Source organism: Durio zibethinus, chromosome 18 (assembly GCF_047325235.1).
Source record: "Durio zibethinus cultivar Kanyao isolate XHJ-2024 chromosome 18, ASM4732523v1, whole genome shotgun sequence".
In the NCBI taxonomy this organism is placed as follows: domain Eukaryota; kingdom Viridiplantae; phylum Streptophyta; class Magnoliopsida; order Malvales; family Malvaceae; genus Durio; species Durio zibethinus.
The window spans coordinates 3,892,318-3,918,713 of NC_143179.1; the positions used below are offsets into that span (position 1 = coordinate 3,892,318).

General features: G+C 26.9%; 1 protein-coding gene across 1 annotated transcript; it reads left to right on the forward strand.

Annotated features, from left to right (window-relative positions):
- Nucleotides 1-18,677: 18,677 nt before the first annotated feature.
- LOC111300281 (potassium channel AKT1-like) lies at nt 18,678-25,836 on the forward strand. The gene is made up of 12 exons (XM_022895916.2): nt 18,678-19,461; nt 19,613-19,978; nt 20,441-20,498; nt 20,605-20,922; nt 21,524-21,769; nt 22,012-22,110; nt 22,452-22,484; nt 22,597-22,782; nt 23,633-23,827; nt 23,936-24,011; nt 24,459-25,043; nt 25,208-25,836. The coding sequence occupies exons 1-12, from the start codon at nt 19,238-19,240 to the stop codon at nt 25,534-25,536; spliced, it is 2,715 nt and encodes a 904-aa protein (XP_022751651.2). The 5' UTR covers nt 18,678-19,237; the 3' UTR covers nt 25,537-25,836.
- The last annotated feature ends 560 nt before the right edge of the window (nt 25,837-26,396 follow it).

Sequence of the window (26,396 nt, forward strand, 5' to 3'; positions counted from 1 at the left end):
AAACTTGTGAATCTATCTTTCTTGCAAATCTGAAAGTCCTTATGAATTTGAAATCTTTATGAATCTAGAACCTTTTTGAATTTTGGAATCTTACGAATCTGAAAGCTTTTACAAATCTTGATTTTTTACAATTTTGTTAAACTTGGAATATTGGGATCTTTTAACTTCTGTTATGGAACCTTACAAAATTTTGAATGTCTAAATTGTGAATCTTTGATTTAGAATGAAAATTTGAACTTTATTTATTAGACTTACGGTTTCGTCCCAGTCATTTATTTTTTACCTCGACACAATCTTGATTGTTTCATTTTTTATTCGTGATTTCGTTTCGATCATTTTTGCTTGCTGATTTGACTCGAATAGAATGAATATCTAGGTATTTGCATTATCCCTATCTTACCGAAATGTACAAAGAGAGGTAGCTATAAACACTCATCTTTGTCTAGAGTCATCAGACCGTTATTATTATTTTTGTTATATAATAGTATTATATTATTATTTTTACTATTATTATTGTTATTAGAATAATATATGGTATTATATTACATATTATTATTATTTTTTTTTCCTTTATTTTTTCTTTTTTAACTGTCGATCGATTAGGGTAACTGAAAATTGATTTTCCTGAATCAAAAGGATTTAATCAATCCAGTCAAAGGTGATTTTTGGATACAACCAGACAGATCAACAAAAATGTTGTCAGGAATCATGCTAAGACAGAACCAATCCAGGCTGAAATCCTGAGATTGGATTCTGTCCAATCCCTAAAATGGTTCTATAGATTGCCTACAAAGTTGACAGTATTACACAGAACAAGGGGAGATTGATTTTGGGTGGAAAAGGCTCAATGTTAAGTTTTTGGAATTTTAGGTTGCTGGGATTTTTAGAATTTTAGGTTCAGATGTTTGGGGCATGATTTAAAAGTTTATGGGCAATGATCTAGGTTTCTGGGGTTAGATTTAAGATTCTTTGGGCTTTTTAAAATGATCTGGAAAAACTTGGGAAAATTTGAGATTTTTTTTGGGAAATCTAGGTTTTTGGGTAAGAACATGAATTTGCCAATGAATTTTTCAGCAAAAGTTTGAAATTTTCAATGGAATTCATGCCAATTTTCTAGAAATCAACGAAAAACCCAGTTTTCGATTGAATTTTTGGGGAGCGTTTAGAGATAAATGAGAGAATTTATAGGTTAGAGAAAGGGGACTGAGCTTTTGAAGAAAATGCTAGCAACTTGGCTTATGTACTAACCTAAAATGGTGTCGTTTTGGGTTTGTAGGATCTACGCCTCGACCCGTCAACTTGCATGCTGACTAGCCCTCTGACTCGACTTGATTGTAGGTTTTTTTTTTCTATTTTATTTTTATTTTTTGATTTGATTTTTTTAACTCATTTTATTTTTAATTTTTAATTATTTTTTTGGTCTTATTTTTAAGAAATTTTATTTCTGCTATTTTATTTTTGAATATAAATAAGTTTTTTTTAAAAAGGAAAAAATGATTATATAAAAAAAATCTTTTCAAATAAGAAAAAAAAACAAAAAATTCTTTTTAAGTTTTCAAAAAAAAAAACTATAAAAAAAAAACAAATTCTTTCAAAAAAATCTTTTCAAATTAAAATCCTTACAAAATAAATTCATGAATTCTACCAAACTATTAGGAAATTTTCATGGATTTAATTTTAAAAATGGAATCCACCAAACTTTTGGAAAATTTCATAAATCAGTTTTCAAAAAAATAAAAAATAATTTTTATCCTCTAAACTATTTGATGATTACTTCCTAAATTAAATCTTACCAAATTATTAGGAGACTTAATGAATTTTCTTAAAAAGAATAAATTCTTATAAATATTTTTATAATAAAATCTCACCAAAATATTGTGAGATCTACTTCAAGGTAAGTCCTACCAAACAATTGAGAGACTTTACTAATTTTTTTAGAATAAATAAATTAATAAAGCTGATGACAGAGCCGCTTCGGAGTGAGACCCTAGTCTCTATGAACACTCTTGAGGTGAGAAAATTATCTTAAATTGCTACCAAACTATTGGGATAATTTTAAGACTAATTTTCAATATTTAATATTTTGGTAAATTATAAACATTTTTTAGGCTTGGATAATTTGGAATCAAACTGGTACCATCTTGTGGAAGGTCACTATGAGGGTGCTATAACCTTTTTTATACGTAATCGTATTCTCGAACCTAAACTTTAGTTTCGTAAATTAAAATCTACTATTTAAAGATACCTAAGTCAATCTTGGGATTCCGTTTTAAATAAGACAAATTCAATCAGGTGACTAATCACACCTAGATAAAAAAGATTAGTGACAATTTCTTTTCATCCATGTCTAGCGGTAGGTTCATGAATCTATACGTTATGATAATATTTATTTATTGTTGATTGCTTTCAATTCGCATGTTTATGCTTTTAATTATTTTTTGTTGTTTGATAATACTATCGCTGGCATTTTCGTATAAAAATGTAATTAATTTAAAAAATGTAAAATGAAACAAAAGTAATATTTCGAAGGAAATAATTCTTGGTACTCTACTAGATGTTGCAGAGTCACCAACAATCATCTTCCATAAAGAGTATTATTTTCATTTTATGAAATATTGTGTTAAATCTTAAGTAAAAAGAGTTATTTTAAATTCTGCCTAAATGTTAAAAAATTTTAAGATAATTCTTTAACTTAAAGATTTCCTTAATATTTCTAAATAAAGAGTTTTAACGAAGATTTATTTTTTAAAATGAAGGGAATTAGTATTAAATTTTAAAATAAAACCATTTCATCTAACACCAAAAATAGAGCATGACTAATTGGTACCAATTTATGGGCGTTATGGGGGTGCTAATCTTTCTCCACGCGTAACCGACTTTCGAACTTAAAACTTAGTTTTCGTAAATCAAAATTTATCTTTTGATAAACTTTAAACTTGTTTTTATAGTTTATTTAAAAAGATAAATTTTTGGGTGATCAATTACATTCTAAAAAAAATTGGTGGGGACTACTCCAATTTTTCTTGATTTTTAAATTTTTTTTCATTTAGCGGTCCCAAAACTATTACTACAATATTATTTTAAAAACATATTATTTATTTAGTACTAAAAATAATAAAACTTAAAAATATGTATTAAATAAATATGTATTTGCATAAGAATTGATGAATACTTTTAATTAAAGAATTTTTTAATATAAACATCTTAATTGATTGAATGTAAGAATCAATAAAAAACCTATCAATTATGCGTCCTTTAAATATAAATGCCTTGATTAAGTAAATAGAAAAAGTTAAAGACTTCATTTATATTAAATATTTATTCTATTATATAATTAGTATATATATATATTATTATTATTATTATTATTATTAATTGCATGGGTGCCTTTGTTGTCCTTGTAAGATTTTGCTATATTCTGCATTGTCAAGTTGTCAACCTCATGCTGCCGTTAACTTGGAACCAATAATTTACACACTAGAAATATTAATATGTTGTAATTAAGACTTATGATATAAGAAACGTTATAATTATTACTCAGTTACGAGGTTTCTTTATTGAAGCATCTTAATTGTTATATTTATTATAAACATTAAAATATATAAATACGGCATATGTATAAGAATTTATAGAATATATTAGAAAATTTCAAATTTACAACAATTTATGACGTTTTGTTCACAAGATACGCCGTAATTGAATTTTTTTTAAAAAATCTAAAAATGAATTCTAAATTTATTTTTTAAAAGGGTAACATAGATTTAATAAAATTTTTTATTCAGATCAAATTTTAAAATTAAATAATTTCTTTTTGAAATCTTAAAATATCATAAAAAGATGTGTGTTTTTAATTTTAAGATTTTTTATACTGTTAACAATCTGATATTTTCTCTTGACATCGAATAACTTTGAACCATGAGAAACAAATATTTATAATTAAGATTTTAAAAAAAAATTTTGAATTCTCCGAATCAATGCACTTTTAGAATATGATTCCTAATTTACTTTTGACAATAAGAACAATGGAAAATGGTCCAACGGCCTATGTGAGAAACTTTATTATCTTTGAATATTTCGGAGACAAAAGCATTTTAAAGAAATATTTTATGCTTTCATAATATTGTTAGATTACATGTCATGTCCATGTGAAAATAATTCATCTGTAATTCTTTGTATTATAATCTTTATAATTAATTAATTATAATAAAAAATTATGCAAACGTTCATCATTTAAAAATATAATTTCCATATAATTTTTTATATATCCTACACAATATTAAATTATTAATTAATTAATTATATTTAATAATTATAGGTGATATATCTCATATTCATGCCCTATTGATGTTGAAAATATTATTATAGTTTTTAATTTAGATTTGTCATAGCAATCCCTTTTGGACTATGCCACTCCAAGTCTCAAGAAATTTTTCCAGTTACTCACATATATATGAATTGCACATATGTACCATTAGAAGTATATTTTTAATAGGATTATGATATGTAAAATATAAATAAGCGCATGTACAAGGAAAAAAAATCAGATGTGTTAATCTCAATTACATTAATAAAAAAGTTTTTTCTCATAAGACTTAGAATATGACCAAAAATCTTAAGACTTGAAATATGAAAATTTGCAAATATATAACTTTAGTCGTTGCTTCATAATTGAGATTCATCAAAGAAACAGTGCAATAGTAAAACAAGAAATAGTACATGAAAATTAGTATGACATTAGAGTAGGTAACTTTAAGCTTATTAAAATATTAATTTTAGAAAATCTCATGGGTTAATAAAACATAGAATTATATCTCTATACCAACAAAAATTAAAAGGAATAAATTATGAGAAATTATTATTAGTTACTGTTTATCTTCTTATGAAACATATCTCATTTAATTGATGGAACATACATTACTTTTGTTTGGTCAAGAAAGAATTGATTAAACATCCACATGGATGGCACGTGGATGATGCAATTGGCATTTCACATGACAAATGGAAAGATCCAAATAAAATTTCACTTAAAATTTAGGAACCAATGATGCTATTATTTAGAATTTTTTATATTTTAGATATATTTTATAAAATATTAAATTTAAAATAATATTTTAATCTTTTTAATTATAATATATTTTTTTTGTTAAATATTTTTTTTGTTTTAATAGAAAATAGATTTTCAAATATTAGAATTAAGTTAAAATTTTCAAAATCCTTTTTTAAAAAAATAATTTGAAAATTTAAGTAAAATTTTTTTATAGGGGTTTAAGAAAATAAATAAAAACTTCATATCTTCTTAAAATATTAAGTAAAAATTTTCAAGTCATTTTAAATAAATTGATTATTAATCTATTTTTAATATTTTTAATATTGAAAAAAATTATTTTGAATCTTTTTTTTATTAAAATCTTATATGTATAGAAAATTAAAAAATAGGCAATCAAAACGGTCCCTATTGTCTTTGATCTAGTAAGGGGAAGAAATTGAATTATTGAAATGATTTTTTTTATTTCATAAAAATATAAATTTTTTAATAAAAATATATTCAAAATGGATTTTTTAGATAGAAAATAAATTTTTGAATAGATTAATGAATCTATTTTTTAAAATGATTTGAAATTTTTATTTAATATTTTAATATGAGATTAAGTTGTTTATTTAATATTTTAAATGATATATAAATTTTTATTTAATTTTTTAAAACAATATAGAATTTTTCCCAAAAGGATTTCAATTTTTCAATAAATTTTAATTTTAAAAATTTTATTTTATATAAAATAGTATTTTATTGATAAATAATATCAAAATAAAAAATAAAAAATATTTTAAATTATAATATTTTATAAAATATATATGAAATGTAAAAAAATCAAATTTTCTTTAATTTTTTTATTATTCTTTTTTATCTTTTTTTCTTCTTTATAAAATATATTTTATAAAAATATATTAGAAAAAGGAAAAAATAATTAATTTTTTAATAGAAAGAAAATAATATTTTTCAATATAAAATAGATTTTTATTTTTAAAATAATATGGAGTTTTTTCAAAAAAATTTTAAAATTTTAAACTTGTTTTTAACTTTTGAATATCTATTTTTTCAAAAACAAAAATTTTAGCTAACAAATTATATTACAATAAAAATATAAAAATATATTTTAAATTTAATATTTTATAAAAATATATTTCAAATAAAATTTTGAAATAGTAGCATCCTTGGTCCTAAACTTTGAACCAAATTCTATTTTGATCCCTCCAACTACACGCGAGACACTTATTGATACTATTCACATGGTGACAGCTATTATTTACCATCAATTTAAATGATCCCAAAAATGAAAAGACCAAATTAAAACAACTTTGAGTAATTGGTGTTAGCTCAAGTGTATATAACATTCCAAGAGATGGTGAATTGGATTGTTTGCAAATTTTTTTTCAAGATTGACTTTCAAGAAATTTGAATAAGAAATTTAAAATAATAAAATTTTTATTGAAATTTGATGATATTAACAATAATAAAAAAAATTAAAATACATATAAACAATAATGAAAATAAAATAGTAGAGATAACTAAATCAAATATAAAGATTTATAGAGGTCTAATCCTTTTTTAAAGGCACCTACGTCTTCTCCCTTAACTCGCATAACCAAACTCAACCAAATAATAGAAAAATCTTTTACAAAATACAATCTCGTTCAAGGTTGAGATAACAATCTCTACTCTTTCTATGATTATATTCAATCTTATTAATTTTACTTGAGCAAATACCTTATCTTTTGACTTAAAAATATTTTTTAAATATAAAAGAAATTGTAAACTATGAAATACCTCTCCAAAGTTAAGTATTTGCATAATTTAAGTACAAAAAGAGACTAATATAATTTGCATACAACAATTACAAAAGATATAGAATTGAAACTCTAAAAACTCTTGAATTTTTTTAAAGATTTTGGCTGAATGCTCTTTTGGTGTTCTCCTTTTCTTCAATGGTGTTGGAAGAGTCCTCTTTATAGATGAAAGACATTTGTAGCCATTGGTAATTGATTTGGTGAAGAAATACCTCATTTGTTCTCTTAAAAAACTAGCTATTAGGGGTTGTCAGGAGCGAAGGATTGATTAGGTTCATTAGTGGATCGATTGATTTTTGAATTTCATTCAAATTTTGACTGTCGCAAAATAATGGATCAATCCATTTTGATAGAAGATCAATCAGGTTAGCCTGGTTTTATATTCAGGTGATTCTGGATGACAATGTAATCAACTGTTTTAGATTAAATCATATTTTACATTATATTCACTAATTTGATCATATCTTAAGTTATATAACTCCAAATTAAGTTCAGTTTAAAAATTTAGAAACTAGACTTAAGGTACTTTCCATCCATATAAAATTTATCATCTGATTCAATGTATAAAAATTATAGTGAATTTCCAAAGCTACCTTTTATATTGTTGTTAGATAACTTGCATAGTCTCTAGTAAAAATTCAAAATCTTTTTTTAGAAAATTTAGATTTTAGTTTTGTTTGATTTATTAAAAAATAGACTAAAAATATTTTCAATTATATAAAATTTAAATATTAAAACTTTGTAAATCAATACAAAAAAAATTAATATTGGAAAACTTTGTTCTTACAAAATAATTTTCTTAAGTTAATTCATTTCTCAAAACCAATATTATTAAAATTGTATTGAGTTTAAGATGGATAAGTTCACTTTAAAGCAATAACTGAATTTTTATTTAAGCTCAAATAAATAATCTTTAAAGATAATTTTGGTATGAGAAATACAAAAACATAAAGAAACATTTGTTTAAACTTTAACATTTTACAAAGAATTGTCAACTTTGAAATTTTGTATTTTTTATATAAACATTAAGACCAATCTTTCAAAACAATTTTTCAAGATATTTTTCAAATCAAATATCACTTTGAAAAATATATTATTTATTTAGTACTAAAAAAAATAAAACTTAAAAACATAAGCTTAATAAAATCTTTTTCAAAATCTAATCAAGCTTATTTATCTTAATATTTTCTCATTTCAAAATAAAGACTAATTTAATACTAACAATTGAGGATCCAATTAAAACTTTTTAAAAATTATAGGTCAAAATATAATGTAACTCAAAATTTAAAAGCCTTGAGTGCTATTAACTCTTACATTAATGTTGACAAAATTATTTAACAAAAGCATAAAAATAAAAGATTTCAACTAAATGATTAGGAACTATAGATGAAAAGTTTCCATCTTTAAATTTCAACTTAATGTGCTATTTATCAACAATTCACTCCTTTGATTGTACTAAAATAATGGTTAATCAAACAATACTTGATGGGAAAACAAGACTTTTGTTTTCTTGACAAAAAAAAAAGTTTAAAGATTCTATTTTATTTTATTTTATTTTTAATTTCTAGAAACTTTCCAAAGAAAATTTCTAGTAACTTAAGTGAAAAACCTTTAAGCTTTTGAGGGGTATAATAAATTTTATAAATCTAATGGGATCAAATTTTTACTTTCAAGAACGGGACCAGGTGAGGTGGCTTTTGCCTCCCCTAAACCAGTTCTATTTTATAAAATAGCCGCCCCAACCTATTTCATTCCTACCTTGAGTTATGATTTTTTATACTAATATTGACCCGAGAAAAGTATTTATTAAAGTTATCAAAATTGGAAGCAACATTGATCCGTCAAAGACTTTAGGTCCCGTGTCAAATGGTTCGATCATTGAATCATTTGGATCGATTTGAAAAATATAATTTATAATAGTATAAATAAAATTATAAATTATATAAATATTCTCAATTACAATATTTAATTAATTGAGTTTAAATCAAATATAAAAATAAACCTTTCAATTACAGTATTGTATTGCATATTTTGTTGTAATTGATTTTAAAAAATCTTTTAATTATGACATTTCATTGAAAATAAACGTTTTAATGAAGTGAATATAAGAATTGAAAAAATTTTCATTTATGACTTTTTTAATAGAAACACTTTAATTAAGTAAATATAAAACATGAGGTCATTACTGTCAATTACAGCGTGGATTTAACATAAACGTTTTAATTGAATGAATATAAAAAATGAAAAAAAATTATCAATTATGACGTGGATTAAAGGTTAACACCTTAATTGAATATAAATTAATTGAAAAAAAACTATCAATTATGCGTCTTTTAAATATAAATGCCAGTAAATACAAAAAAAAATAGAGATTTAATTTATATTAAATATTTATTCTAATATACAATTGCAATATACGTATATATAAATATATATATATATATATATTATCTTTATTAATTGCATGGTTGCCTTTGTTGTCCTTGTAAGATTTTGCTAGATTCTGCATTGTCAAGTTGTTAACCTCATGCTGCCGCTAACTTGGAACCAATAATTCACACACAAGTATATTAATATGTTGTAATTAAAGAACGTTGTAAGTATTTCTCATTTTCAGCGTTTCTCCGTTGAAATGCTTTAATTGTTATATTTATTACAATGTTAAATTATCTAAATATGACATATATAAAAAAAATTCATAGAAGTAAAAATTTATAGGATATATTAAAAAATTTTTAAATTTACACCAATTACAACGTTTTATTCAAAAAAATACGCTGTAATTAAATTAAAAAAATTTAAATTAAATTTTATATTTAATTTTTTAAAATGATAATATAAATATAATAAATTTTTTATTCAAATCAAATTTAAAAATCAAGCAACTTTCTTTTAGAAATCTTAAAATATCATAAGAAAATATAAGTTTTTGATTTTGAGATTTTTTATACTATTAAAAATTTGACATTTTCTTCTTGAATTCGAATAATTCCGAACTAAACATGAGAAACAGATATTTACAATTAAAATTTTAAAGAAAAATTTTGAAAGTTCTTCTAACTAAACACACTTTTAGTATATGATGCCTAATTTACTTTTGACAATATGAACAATGGGAAATGGTCCAATGGCCTATGTGAGAAACTTTATTGTTTTTGAATATTTAGGAGATAAAAGCATTTAAAAGAAATATTTTATGCTTTCATAATTTTGTTAGATTACATGTCATGTCCATGCGAAAGTAATTCATCTGTAATTCTCTGTATTATAATCTTATAATTAATTAATTATAATAAAAAAATTATGTAAACGTTCGTCACTTAAAAATATTGAATTTCACATAATTTTTTATATATCCTATACAATGTTGAATTATTAATTAATTAATTATATTTTAATAATTATAGGTGATATATCTCATACTTATGCCTATCGATGTTGAAAATATTATTATAGTTTTTAATTTAGATTTGTCATGGTAAGCTCTTACGTAGGATGCCACTCCAAGTCTCAAGAAGTTTTTCCAGTTACTTACTTACATATATATATATATATATATAGTTATTAATTTATACATGATTATTATTTCTTTCTCTGATATTATTGAAATATGGATCGCATGATTAAATTTGCGAATATATAACTTTAGTCGTTGCTTCATAATTGAGATTCATCAAAGAAACTGTGCAATAGTAGAACAAGAAATAGTACATAAAAATTAGTATGACATTAGAGTAGGTAATTTTAAACTTATTAAAATATTAATTTTAGAAAATCTCATGGGTTAATAAAACATAGGATTATATCTCTGTACCAACAAAAATTAAAAGCAATAAATTATGAGAAATTATTATTAGTTACTGTTTATCTTCATGTGAAGCATATATCATTTAATTGATTGAACATATGTTACTTTTGTTTGGTCAAGAAAGAATTGATTAAACATCCACATGGATGGCACGTGGATGGTGCAATTGGCATCTCACATCACAAATGGAAAGATTCAAACAAATTTTACTCAAAATTTAGGAACCAATGATGCTATTATTTAGAATTTTTTATATTTTAGATATATTTTATAAAATATTAAATTTATAATAATATTTTAATATTTTTAATTGTAATATATTTTATTTGTTAAATATTTTTTAATAGAAAATAGCTTTTCAAAAATTAAAATTAAGTTAAAACTTTCAAAATCTTTTGGAAAAAATATCATTTGAAATTTTAAGTAAAAATTTTTATAGGGGTTTAAGAAAATAAATAAAAACTTCATATCTTTTTAAAATATTAAGTAAAAATTTTCAAATCATTTTAAACAATTGATTTATTAATCTATTTGTAATATTTTTACAACTGAAAAAAATTATTTTGAATTTTTTTTATTAAAATCTTATATTTATAGAAAATTAAAAAATAGGCAATCAAAATGATCCTTACTGTCATTGATCTAGTACGGAGAAGAAATCGAATTATTGAAATGATTTTTTTGTTTAATAAAAATATATTCAAAATAGATTTTTAAGATAGAAAATAGATTAATGAATCTCTTCTTTAAAATGATTAGAAATTTTTACTTAATATTTTAATCTGAGATTAAGTTTTTTATTTAATTTTTTAAATCAATATATAAATTTCTATTTAATTTTTTAAAACGGTATAGAATTTTTTTCCAAAAGGATTTTCAATGTTTTCAATAAATTTTAATTTTTAAAAAATTTATTTTCTATAAAAATAGTATTTTATTAATAAATAATATCAAAATAAAAAATGAAATTACTTTAAATTATAATATTTTATAAAATATACATGAAATGTAAAAATTCAATTTTTCTTTATTATTTTTATTATTTTTATTATTTTTTCTTTATAAAATATATTAGAAAAAGGAAAAGAAAAAGATAATTAATTTTTTTAATAGAAAGAAAATAATATTTTCCAATATGATTTATTAGTAAAATAATATTTTTCAATATAAAATAGGTTTTTATTTTTAACATAATATGGAGTTTTTAAAAAAAAATTGAAAATTTAAACTTATTTTTAATTTTTGAATATCTATTTTTTTTTCAAAAACAAAAATTTTAACTAACAAATTATATTACAACAAAAATATAAAACTATATTTAAATTTAATATTTTATAAAAATATATTTAAAATAAAAAATTGAGATAGTAGCATTCGTGATCCTAAACTTTGAATAAAATTTTATTTTGGTCCTTCCGCCTACCATGTAATATGCCTGCTGTTACTATTTACATGACGTCAGCTGACATTTATTGTCAATTTAGATAATCTCAAAAACGGAAAAACCAAATTAGAACAATTTTGAGTAATTGGTGTTAGTTCAAGTGTATACAACAATTCAAGAAGGGGTGAATTAGATTATCTCTAAATTTTTTTTTAAAATTGACTTTCAAGTAATTTGAATGAAAAATTTAAAATAATAAAAATTTTTATTGAAATTTGATGATATTAACAATAAAAAAAAATTAAAGTATATATAAACAATAATGAAAATAAAATATAGGAATAAAAAAATCAAACACAAAAATTTATAAAAGTATGATCCTTTTTCAAAGCCAACTATGTCTTTTCCCTTAGCTCTCGTAGCCAAGCTCAACTAACTAATAGAAAAATCTTTTACAAAATACAATTTCTATCTTTCACGATTGAAATAACAAACTCTACCATTTCTATGATTCTATCCAATCTTATTAATTTTACTTGAGCAAATACCTTATCCTTTGACTTAAAAATCCTTTTTGAATATAAAAGAATTTGCAAACTATGAAATACCCTTAAAAAGTTAAGTATTTGCTTAATTTAAGTACAAAGAGACTAATATGGCTTGGATACAACAAAAACAAAATATATAGAATTGAAACTTTTAAAACTTTTGAATTTTTTAAGGATTTTGGCTAAATGCTCTTTTGGTTTTCTCCTTTACTTCAATGGTGTTGGAAGAGTCCTCTTTATAGATGAAAAATTTTGTAGCCATTGGTAATTGATTCGGTGAAGAAATGCTCTTTTGTTTTCTCGAAAAACTAGCTGATATGGGTTGTCAAAAGTGAAGGATTGATTAGGTCCATTAAGGGATTGATTAGTTTTTGAATTCTATTTAAATTTTAACCATTGCAGGAGAATGGGTCAATCTATTTTGATAGGAGATCGAACAAGCCAGCCTGGTTTTATATTCGGGGTGATTCTAGATGACAATGTAATTGGCTATTTTAGATTAAACCATGTTTTATACTTTATTTACTAATTTGATCATATGTTAAGTTATACGACTCCAAATTAAGATTAGTTTAAAGATTTAAAAACTAGACTTAAAGTGTTTTCTATCTATATAAAATTCATCATATAATTCAATGTATAAAAATTATAGTGAATTTTCAAAACTACCCATTGTATAGCTGTTAGACAACTTGCATAGTCTCTAGTAAAAATTTAAAATATTTTTCTCAAAAAATTTATATTTTAATTTTATTTGATTCATTAGAAAGTAGACTAAAAATCTTTCCATCTATATAAAATTCAAATATTAAAACTTTGTAAATCACTAAAAAAAAAAAAATTCAATATTGAAAAAATTTGTTCTTATGGAACAATTTTTCAAGTTAATTCATTTCTCAAAATCAATATTATTAAAATTGTATTGAGTTTAAGATGAATAAGTTCACTTTAAAGCAATAATTGATTTTCATTTAAACTCAAATAAATAATCTTTAAAGATAAGTTTGGTATGAGAAATACAAAAATATAAATAAATGTTTGCTTAAACTTTAAGAAACAATTTACAAAGAATTGTCAATTTTGAAAATTTTTATTTTTGATTTAAACATTAAGACCAATCTTTCAAAACAATATTTCAAGATATTTTTCAAATTAAATATCACTTTAAAAAATATATTATTTATTTAGTATTAAAAATAATAAAACTTAAAAATATTTACTTAATAAATTTTTTTAAAAATCTAATCAAGTTTATTTATTTTAATGTTTTCTCATTTTAAAATAAAGATCACTTCAATGCTAATAATTGGAGATCGAATTAAAACTTTTTAAAGATTATAGATCAAAATAGAATTTAGCTCAAAGTTTAAGAACCATGAGTGCTATTAACTCTTACATTAATGTTGACAAAATTATTTGACAAAAATATAAAAATAAAAGATTTCAACTTAATGATTAAGAATCATGGATGAAAATTTTCCCTCTTTAAAATTTCAACTTATTGTGCTATTTATCAACAATTTACTCATTTGATTGTCCTAAAATAATGGTTAATCAAACAATACTTGATGGGAAAACAGTTTACTTGACAAAAAAAAAAAAGTTCAATGATTCAATTTTATTTTATTTTATTTTTAATTTCTAGAAACTTTCCAAAGAAATTTCTAGTAACTTAAGTGAAAAACCTTTAATTTTGTTAGGGGTATAATTAAATTTTATAAATCTAATGGGATTAAATTTTTAGTTTCAAGATCGGGACGAGGTGAGGTGCTTTTTGCCTCCCCTAAACCAGCTCTATTTTATAAAATCGCCGCCCCAACCTATTTGATTCCTATCTTGAGTTATGGTTTTGTATACCAATACTGACCCGAGAAAAGTAATTATTATAGTTATCAAATTGGATCCGACATTGATCCTTTAAAGACTTTAGGTCTAGGGTCAAATGGTTCAATCTTTTCATCATTTAGATCGATATTGGATTAATAGATATACTTTGAAATAGTATAAATAAAATTATAGATTAATAAATAATTTTCTTAATTATGTAAACTAAAAATTATAATATAAAAATTAAAATATTAATTTATAATTTAAAGATTACAAAGAAAGCTAAACTTACAAATATATTTTTTTTCATCTTTTTGTTTTTAAAATGTATTTTTTATCTTTTTTTTTTTTTAACCTCTTTTAAGAAAAAATTTTTAGTGAAAAATGAAAAAAGTAAATAGTATGGAAAAAATAAGTTAAGTATGATTTTAAAATTATTTTTAAAAAATCTTATTCGATTGACCTAGATTAAAAAAATCTAGCCAATCACAAATTTTTCTTAAATTCAATATGTTAATTTGATTTCTTTAGTCAATTGCATGAATAGTTCAAATATTAAACAGATTCTGATTCAGAGTTAGGTCAATCAGATTGTCTTTTAGATTAGTCTGAATTTAATAACTATGATATTTATTGCTTGTATCTAATTTGATTCAAGTCGAAATTTATTTTTAAAATTTAATTTATCATAAATTGCATGAAATAATTTAATTTTTCTATAAAATTACATTTTAGTTACATTTTTTTTATTGAATTAATGTTTGTAACTATTAAATATTAAATTTGTTCATATAATCTATAATAAAAAAGTAAAAATAAAATATATTATTTTTATATATACGCTCCGAAATTGGATGAAACTACTAAAACTCGCTCTTGACCCGACTCATTTTTTATCATCCTAAAAATTTGTTGCAACTCGCCGCGGAGGAAACATCAGCACCTACACCCTCTCTTGGAACTTTAACCACTGACCAGGAAATGGTTTGATTAAGGGTTGGTCGAGAGGACAAATTCTCATCCTACCAATTGTTTTTATGGGCAGCCGACCTGCAGCCGAAGGAATCCTAGGATGCAAAATGAGACAGCCTTCACGTGGGATCATTGAGACAACAACCATCCTCATCATCGCCTTGTAAAGTTGCAAATATCTTATGTAAAAATCTAGGGGCAATTTTCCTACCCATCCACTGACTCACTGGTTTGACAACACTTTATAAAATCATGACGGGCACCTGAAACATTTAGGATATGATTCCTGATTTACTTTTGACAACATGAGCAATAGGAAACGGTCCAACGGCCTATGTGGGAAACTTTATTCTGTTCGAATATCTCGGAGACAAAAGCATTTAAAAGAAATATTTTATGCTTTCATAATTTTGTTGGATCACATGCCATGCCCATGTGAAAATAATTCATCTATAAATTTTTTATTATAATCCTGTAATTAATCAATTACAACAAAAATTATATATGCATTTATCACTTAAAAATATGAGTTTCAAGTAATTTTTTTTATATATTCTATACAATATTGAATTATTAATTGATTAATTGTGTTATACTAATTATAAGTGATATGTCCCATACTCATGCCCTGTCATGTTGAAAATATTATTATATTTTGTAATTTGGATTTATAATTCTAAGCCTTTATGGATGATGCCCCTCCAAGTCTCAAGAAGTTTTTACAGGTATTAATTTATACTTGATTATTATTTCTTTCTCTATTATTGTTGGAATATGGATCGGATGATCAAATGGATTAATACTATTAATACATCTACGTAGGCATTATCAAACTGCCAATATGAGTTAAGTTAAAATTCTAATAGGATTGCACATATGCTCCATTAGAAGTATATTTATAATAGGATTATGATATTTACATGTGTTAATCTCAATCACATTAATAAAAAAGTTTTTTCTCACAAGACTTGGAATGTGGCCAAAAATCTTAGGACTTGGAATATGAAAATTTGCTAATATATAACTTAAGTAGTTGCTTCATAATTGAGATTCATCAAAGAAACTGTTCAATAGTAGAACAAGGAATAGTACATGAAAATTAGTATGACATCAAAGTAGGTAACTTTAAACTTATTAAAATATTAATTTTAATAAAACATAGAATTATATCTCTATACCAACAAAAATTAAAAAGAATAAATTATGAGAAATTTGTTGGGATTTGTCTTGAATTTGATAATCTCACATCGAAAGTTAAGTGAGTTTAAATTTGTTTTGTATCCCACATCAGGAGTTTAATAAAAGTATAAAGGGTTTTACCCTTATAAACAATATATTTTATTTTTGGTTTGGTAATCCCAAATAGTTAGACACCAAGAGAATAGCTAAGTAAGTAAGCTATTAAAAATGTGTAATTGGGTTTTGTGTTATGTTTTGAGTAAGGAGTTTTTAGAAATTTTTTTCATTCTAAAAGTCTCACAATTGTAAAGATTTATTTATTAATGGATTAAGTTTGGAGTAGGCCATTTTGAGTTGGGCCGAAATAAATATATTTATGTATTCTTATTTTTTATTTGAACTTGTTATTTTATGTATAGGTACTGCGTGTGCGTATTGATTTCTCAACAAATGGTATTAGAACATGATTCGAGACATGAAAAGATACAAGACAAGAGGATTGTGAGATTTTCATTCCAAGTAGAGCCAGGATTGTGAGACTTCTATTACATGTAGAACCAAGTATGTCTAGAAGAATTAGATACAAGAGAAGAGGATTGTGAGATTTCCATTCCAAGTAAAGCCAGGATTGTGAGACTTCTATTACAGGTAGAGCCAAGTATGTCTAGAAGAATTCTAAGAGGAGAAAAATTCTTAATAGACAAGTTTATATGGTTATAAATAGATGAAATCTCTACAAGATTATGTATGAACAAAAAGATAAAAGAGTTAAGATTTTGTGAAATAGACACCTTATAGGAGTACTGAGGATTTATGTCTTATGGGTGTGTATGTTTGAATGTTTGTGAGTGGACTAAAAAAGATTGATAAGATCTATATAAGTATGATAAATGAGTACATATGGGTATGTATTTGTTTGTGTTAAAAAAGTGCACATGAGTTTGTGTTTATTTAAGTTGAGAATACTCCATATAACTAGATAAATTGAGAAAGCATATTGGTATTGATTGTTGAGTGAGATTGATTTGATTTATGTTTGTAACTCTCTACAACTAGTGGATCTTCTTTCTCATCCGTGGATGTAGGTTAGTTAGATCGAACCACGTTAAATTGTTGTCTCTTATGTGTTTGATTAATTGTTTGATTCTACTTCCTCTAACTTGATTGGATTGGATTTTTTGGTCATGGTTTGTTTGATTAATTGTTTGATTTTACTTCCGCTGACTTGATTGGATTGGATTTTTTTGTCATGGTTTGGTCCAATCGATTTACCTCCATAAATGAAAAACTAGATCCACTAGTTGTAGAGAGTTACAAACATAAATCAAATCAATCTCACTCAACAATCAATACTCATATGCTCTCTCAATTTTTTCTAGTCGTATGAAGTATTCTCAACCTAAATAAACACAAACTCATGTGCACTTTTTTAACACAAATAAACACATACCTATATGTACTTATTTATCATACTTATATATATCCTCTCAATCTTTTCTACTCTACTCTCAAATATTTAAACATGGGTGTCTATTTTTATAAAATCCTACAACTCTTTTATATCTTTTTCTCATATCTAACCCTGCAGAGACTTCATTTATTTATAACCATACAAACTTATTTATTAAAAATCCTTCTCCTTTTAAAATTTTGCTTATATAAGTCAAACGTACTTTTTAAGAATCATTTTTCTCTTAAATTTTTTTTTTACAAATCTTATTATCCATGAAATAATATTTAATAAATTCTAAATAAATCACTTATGAAATTTAAATTATTATTCCTAACAAAATTATCATTACTGTTTATCATTCATATGAATCGTATAGATTTAATTGATTGAACATATATTACTTTTGTTTGGTCAAGATAGAACACATTAATTATATAAGTATATTTTCTTAGCATTGTCACTTCTATAAATATGCCAAATCTACTGAGTTTGAGATATTCTCCATGTCATTCTCTCTTATTTCATAATTTTATTTCTAATTAAAAAATTATATTCAATACATCATCATTATAATTTTTTAATTTCATAAATGAATTTAAAAAATCGAGACATGTTTATTTATTTATTTTTTAAATATACCCTTCTTTATCACTCGCTTTTGGAGTTTAAAATCGCTTGGAAGTAATTTCTCCATGTTTTAATGATTTCTTTACTATATTTGAAATTAAAGCAGCTTCTGCCAATTTCCTTTTTCCCTTTCACAAGCCATGCTTTAATTGATCAACAACAAACAGGCAAGAGCTAGCAAATGCATGGCAATGGCAAAAGGGACTTCGGAAATCAAGGAGTCGTAAACCGTACAAAATACAGAGAGAGAGAAAAAAAAAGAAAAAAGGGAAGGCTCCGTGAAAGAAGCAGCCGCTAGGAGCAGTGCAACTTTGCAGAGATATTATTGGCCGAGGACTTATCGGCCAACCTTTTTCATGGTGAAAGAAAGCTTGGAACTTTGGACTTTTATTTCTTTTAGTAGCATTCAAAACAGATATTAAGCAGCGCGAAACAAGCCGTTTTTGTCGTGTGGTCTCAGACCCACCATTGCTGGGAACTTGGAGATCAAAGGCGACCAAAGAATCAGAAAATAAAACCCTAGGAGGAGAGGTTAGGAACAAAAAAAGGGGGGGGAGGGTAGGGGGAAGGGGCAGTGGATATTTGTTGAAGCAATGCCGTGCAGGAAGAAAAGATTGTTGTTTTGTGGAGGGAGAGGAGAAGATGAAGGCGGGTCATGTACGAAAGAGGAGGAAGATGATCGATTTGACTCATTGTCAAAGGAAGGCAGTCATTATAGCCTCAGCGTAAGCATCTTGCCTTCGCTTGGGCCTATTCGTAGCAACCGCAAGGTCAAGCTTCGTTGCTTCATTCTCTCTCCTTTTGATCCCCGTTACAGGTACTGCATTTACATTTCTTCATGTCGATATTCATTGAAAAGAGCCTCAATTCTCTTTAAACTCTTGTCTTCAAAGATACCTTTCATGGGTTTAAATTTGATGATGGGTTTAGATGTACGATCATGGATGAGGCCACCATTTATTTTGCAGGAGCTGGGAGACATTTCTGGTGTTTCTAGTGTTCTACACAGCTTGGGTTTCTCCATTTGAATTTGGGTTCCTATCAACACCTGACAAACCTCTCTCAATAACAAACAACGTTGTCAACGCATTATTTGCTGTCGACATCGTATTGACCTTCTTTGTAGCATACCTTGACAAAACTTCGTATCTACTGGTAGATGAACCAAAAAGGATTGCTTGGAGATACCTTCGTACCTGGTTTCTTTTTGATGTCATCTCCATCGTCCCTGCTGAAATTGCTCGGCTTATATTGCCCCATTCTTTCCCATCATACGGTTTACTTGCCTTGCTACGTCTCTGGCGTCTTCGGAGAGTCAGTCAATTCTTTTCCAGGTAAGTGCGTCTATCATTATCTCATTTGCTCAAAGTTAACATTTCATGACAACTTGAATGAATTGGGATGAAATATGAATTGAAGTTCAAGGAGTGAGATTAATATCATCCTGGGTATAAATGAAAAATAAATATAGATATGTATATATCAACTGTGTTTCTTGTAAGTTTAAACAGTTAAGTGACGGTTTAAGAATAGTTTTTTATTCACTAACATGCCACCTCAAGAGCAAGCCGGTTGACCTTAAAACATGGACAAAACACATAACAACTAATAACTTGTACTGGCATTTAATAATTATTTAACAGAATTAAAGGGTAGTCAATATTTGGGTACTAAACCACTTGGTCAAGGAGACTTTGGTTCCATGTCGAGAACAACTCAACCAAAAAATCTATTAGGTAGGGGGTGGAAAAATAGTTTTTATTCACTAACATCAACAACCTTATTCCTTTGTTTAGGTTGGAGAAAGATAAGAACTATAGCTATTTTTGGGTTCGATGCCTCAAGCTCATCTGTGTGAGTATTTCTTAGAAAAGAGAAACATTGTAATATTTGTAAGAGTTGAGACTCTTCATTCTTCAATATAGGATCTTTGTCACAAGGCTCCTGATGTCCAATGCAGGTTACCCTCTTTGCTGCTCATTTTGCTGGTTGTATCTTCTACTATATAGCTGTTCATTATCATAATCCGGAAAGGGTATGGCTGTATCTTTATACAGAGGACTGGCAGCAACTGTCAATATCGGACCGGTATGTGACATCAATTTACTGGTCCATAGTCACCCTTACAACCACTGGTTATGGTGATCTGCATCCAATGAATGCTTCGGAGATGACGTTTGACATATTCTACATACTCTTTAATCTTGGACTGCAAGCGTACTTGGTTGGAAATATGACTAACTTGATTGTCCATGGAGCAAGTCGAACTAGAGAATTTGTGAGTAAATTCTAAAAATCGTTTATGCCAATTCTGCTATATTTCTTCTTAACACTTCTAGTGGATCTTTCAGCTTGGATATCTCCATTGTTTGAATGATCATTTTCAACTGTGAGGAGGCACTTTCTTTCTAAATAATGTTTCAAGCTAGGACCATTTTACTTTCTCCAAGCACTCAATTCAGTTATCTCTGACATATATTTACAAATGGAGTCTCATTTCAGATTTACAACTTTATGTATATGAAATTATTCAGAACGGCTTTTGCTTAGGCGGAATAGATTTAAGCTTCTTTCAGTCCTTCCAGGGTGGAAACCGCTGGTTAGCTGTATTTACTTAAAGGTCTTGATTGGACTACCTTGAAAAAGTTTAACTTTACCCCCAACTATTCTGCATTGTATTACAATTGCACTCTGTTGAGTGGCAATTTTGGTAGACAAGATAAGTTGCTCTAGAATTTAGAACATCCCAAGCATTGTTCTTAAGTTCTAAAGCTTCTATAACCAATATGATTAATTAATGCGTCATGGGTATTTCTGCATGTGTCTTTTGTCTCAATGGATCAATGATTTTGAGTATATCATTTTTTGGCCCTTTCCAGAGAGAAAACATCCAAGCTGCCTCAAATTTTGCCCATAGGAATCAACTCCCAGTTCGCCTGCAAGATCAGATGCTTGCTCATTTGTCTTTGAGGTACCGAACTGATTCAGAAGGAGTGCAGCAGCAAGAGATTATTAATGCCCTTCCTAAAGCTATTAGATCAAGCATTGCACATTTTCTGTTCTATTCAGTGGTTGATCAAGTGTACTTGTTCCGTGGGGTATCAAACGACTTACTTTTTCAACTGGTAAAGCTACTATCAGTACTGCTTTATCTTTGTTTTTAGTGTTTGATAAAATGTCAAAAGACCTATCGTTTTGCCATGAATAAGAAAAAAGGTATTATTTGTTATATCCTCACTTTAAGAAGGATTAAGTCACTATAACATAAGGAAACAAAAATTAAAATACTATGTACCCAAACTACCAATAAATTCTGTGTTAGTAAAGTGAGTTTATTTAGCTTGTCTTGAACTGCTATATTTTGAAGGTCTCGGAGATGAACGCTGAGTATTATCCTCCCAATGAAGATGTGATTTTACAGAATGAAGGGCCTACAGAAATGTACATATTGGTAACTGGTGCTGTGGTAAGAACTCCCCCTTCCCCCTTCATCTTTTGCTTTGTTTGTGTAAATGGAATCTGAATGCAAGTAATTAGTGTCTGTCCAGTGTCAATATAAATAGGGATAGGATGGACTATAAAGAAACTCCCCCCCCCCCCCCCCCCAATTTTTGTTTCTTAAAGAGAAATGGTGAAGGTGAGAGTCATTCCTTGAATCTGTTCCCAGAACAAAGGTTAAAAGATGATAATAAGAACCTTGGATAGCCTAATAAACTCCTTGTTGGTTGACCTCTGCCACTTGGAAGTCAAAAGATTTCATTTTCATTGGGCAAAATCTAGCTTCTAACATATAGGCTTACTTGACAGGATCTCATTGTGCAAAGAAATGGAGCAGAACAGGCAAGTTTACCATACAGACCATTTTTGCATCAAATAACATTAGTTGAATTGCGAGGAAATAAAAGAGCTTGCTTCTTATTAACTTATTCCATGTTGCAATGAATCATTGCAGGTTATTGACGAAAGAACCACTGGAGATGTTGTTGGTGAGATAGGAGTGCTCTGTTACAGACCACAATTGTTTACAGTTCGGACCAAACGATTGAGTCAGCTGCTTCGTTTGAACCGCAATGAATTTTTAAATATTGTTCAGGCAAATGTTGGAGATGGAACAATAATCATGAACAATCTTCTTCAGGTTTTTTCGCTCAGGCTATTTCTTTGATGATTCTAGCTTGCTAATTGTAGATACATTTATTGTCAGAAGATCCCTATCTCTTTAGCACAAGACCAGGAGTACTAGTATATGTTAAATCTTCATTGTACGTCAGAATATTCAGATTGCTATTTGAAAAACGTCATATTGATGGGCTCGAGTGGTATAATATTGCAGTTCTTTATTTTTATGGATAATATTGGTGCAGCCAAACTTTTATATGGTCAGGACTCAGAAGTAAGAACAAATAATGTCTTATATCTTCATTACCAATGACCATATAGTGCTAAAACAGACTTTGTATCAAAGTTATTAAGTGATAGTTCGCATTTGAATGTCTTTCTGGATTTGTTATAACTGCTAAAAGTTTTATCAAAGGATGTGATTTGGAGTTCAGACATACATCAAGTTTCCTTGAGCATAGACATGTTCACCTGTTTATATATCTACAAATATAATAACTGATTGTAAATGGAAATTTTCAATAAAGCATACAAGAAACTTTTGTTTCTGAGGAAAACAAGTTTTTGTCATATACTATTGGTATAGTCTGAGTTAGGTTGATGCTTCTATTATGTTGTCTATCGTTCAAATGTAATTGGACAAGTTCTAAACGTTCATGTGAGAATTATAGTTCTTTTGGTGATAGGGGTGTGTCATGCTAGCCTCATTTAATACTGTTATTATGATTATCTTCTTCAAGATTTTGCTTAAAGCGAACAATCTAAATTATTAAACAGATCTTATGAATGAGAAAGATAAGATTTATGGATAAAAGAAATTTTTGTGGGAAAAATCTACTAACTGCATTTACTTAATCTTGGTGATGCAGCATCTGAAGGAGTCCAATGATCCGCTGATGGAAGAAATATTGCATGAAACAGAACACATGCTAGCAAGGGGCAGAATGGATTTGCCTCTTAGTTTATGTTTTGCAGCAGCCAGAGGAGATGATTTATTGCTGCAGCAGTTGCTGAGACGTGGCTCAGATCCAAATGAGCAGGACAATAGTGGGCGAACAGCGTTGGTATGCATGCCTCCCATTTCTTTACAAACATGTCTGTACTTTTATATGTGTGTTGGTTATACAAACATGGTTATGTTTTATATGTTCTTTTACGTTCTGGGCGAACAGCATATTGCTGCATCAAATGGAAGTGACCATTGTGTAAGTCTGCTTCTAGAGTATGGAGTAGATCCTAACATCAGAGGTATCATCTATTCCCTGATCTTCTTTTTGTTTCTTAGTTTCTCCTTCACTTCTTGTTGATTAATCTATATATGCACCTTATTTTCTTTACAGGGCAGTCAATTTTATACCGAATTATACTTTTGAAATTAGGAGAACTAGATTCAACTTTTTACTTTCCACGGACAACATAATTCTCCTTCTTTTCAATGAGAATGCTCTTGCTTGAATAATAAGAAATTATTAACATGTATGTACCAAGAGAATGCCTTTGAAGAAGATACTGGATTCTTTGTTTTTTTTTTTTTTTCCTTTTTATGTCTGTTGTTTCGCTTTCATAATGTTCAGTTCCTCTGAAGGGTAAGGCATATTATGAAATTAATTACATTGTAGAAGACAACTTGTTTCTTCCATTCCATCTATCTCTTCATTTTTTCCTGCTTATACTAGAATTACTTGTTCCATGCAGATCCTGAAGGAAGTGTTCCTTTATGGGATGCAATAATGGGGAAGCATGAATCAGTGATTAAACTTCTGGTAGAAAATGGTGCAACGTTATCTTATGGTGATGTGGGTCAGTTTGCTTGCTCTGCTGTTGAACAAAACAATTTAGATTTACTCAAGGACATTGTGAAATATGGAGGGGATGTAACACAGCCCAAGAGCAATGGAACAACAGCGATCCACGCTGCAACCTGTGAAGGAAATGTTGAAATGGTTAGGTTCTTGTTACAGCAGGGAGCGGATATTGATGCAAAAGATTCCGATGGATGGACAGCAAGGGCTATGGCAGATCATCAGGGCCATGAAGAGATACTAGCATTATTCGAAAACCAGATAGAGGTCAAGAAATTATCACTTGTCAAAATTCCAAAGAAGCAAGTAGCACATGCGAAGGCCATTGCCAAGTACAGGAGCGAGCCCACAATAACTCCATATACTTCTGAAGTTGTGCCACCAGCTCCTGATTTGACATGGACGAACAACCGTCCAAGGCGAAAGGCAAATACTTTTCATAATTCACTATTTGGTATTATATCAGCTGCCAATACCGGTGAGCCTGCTTCTCTGTTTCCCGTGAAGTTGAATCTAGTTAATATACTTCTATTGGGAAGCAAAGTTATTAGATTGAGGACCAACTTGGCAAAAGTTTTAGCAGTTTAATTACTATCTATTTATGGTGGGATAAATTGTTAAAACTGAAGTTTAACTATGCAGGTGAAAGTCCTTCAGCTGCAGGCGTTCCAGGTTTTTCAGCTTTAGGCAACTGTTCGGTCAGAGTCACGATCCGTTGCCCCGAAAGAAGTCAAGTTCCCGGTAAGCTCATTCTTTTGCCAAAGTCCTTTCAAGAACTTTTGGATATTGGTGCCCAAAGATTTAGCTTCTCTCCTACTAGAGTTATGACAGATGAAGGAGCTGAAATTGATCATATAGAGCTTATTAGGGATGGTGATAAACTTATTCTTGTAAGTGATGCATATGAAATTCCAACAAGCCAGAAGGTTGAAGGTTCAATTCAAAGCAGTAAACCCAACACTCATGGTTAATTAGGCGTGTATGCAAGTCAATAGTTGATGTATATATCCCTTACCCCAATGAGTTGGGTTCAAATCTCCTCATCCCATGTACAATATTGATTGTGATTCAAAAGAGATGGAGTTCTCATAATAGTTATTGGAGCCCTTATCCAAGCTTTTTCTTTCACAAAAATTTGCTAGCTTATCATTCGATTAGCAATAACGGAAAATGTAAAACTAATTATGCGTGTCTTACGGCCAATTTAGCATTACTGTTCGGTTGAAAAAAGTTTGCTTAAAATATAATAAAAAAAATGTAGTTAAAAATTTTAAATGTTTAGTATTAATGTGAAAAATTATTACAAGTAATTAAAATATTTAAAAAGATATGCATAAAATAATAAAATATTAAAATATTGGGAAAATATAGTGATTTTTTATCTTAAAAGTATTTTTTTCATGACGAGTATTTCTTGAGGAGTATTTTGGTTTGGATTTGCAAACTAGGTTTTTAGACTGAAAAGCAATATTTTTTTATTATTTAGTATTGAGATTGGGTTTAAAGTACTTTTTAAATGCAAAAGTAATTTTTAAAGGCAATGCTAAATTAGGTCTTAAATTTCAACATCATTATTTCATTATAGGTTTAAGGTATTGAACTTTAAGTTTTAGTGATTAAGAATCATACCTTAATAGTTTAAATAATAAAAAAAAAAAGTGTTTTTCAATTGCGACATCACTCTTACATTTTAGACTTCTTCTCGAACTATAAAAATTTAATTAAAAAAATAAATAAAACTTGTGTCAATCTCTAATTCTCGTTTGTAAAATTAAAAAATTTATACTAACAATATATTAAATTATATTTAAAAAATTAAAAAAAATGAAAC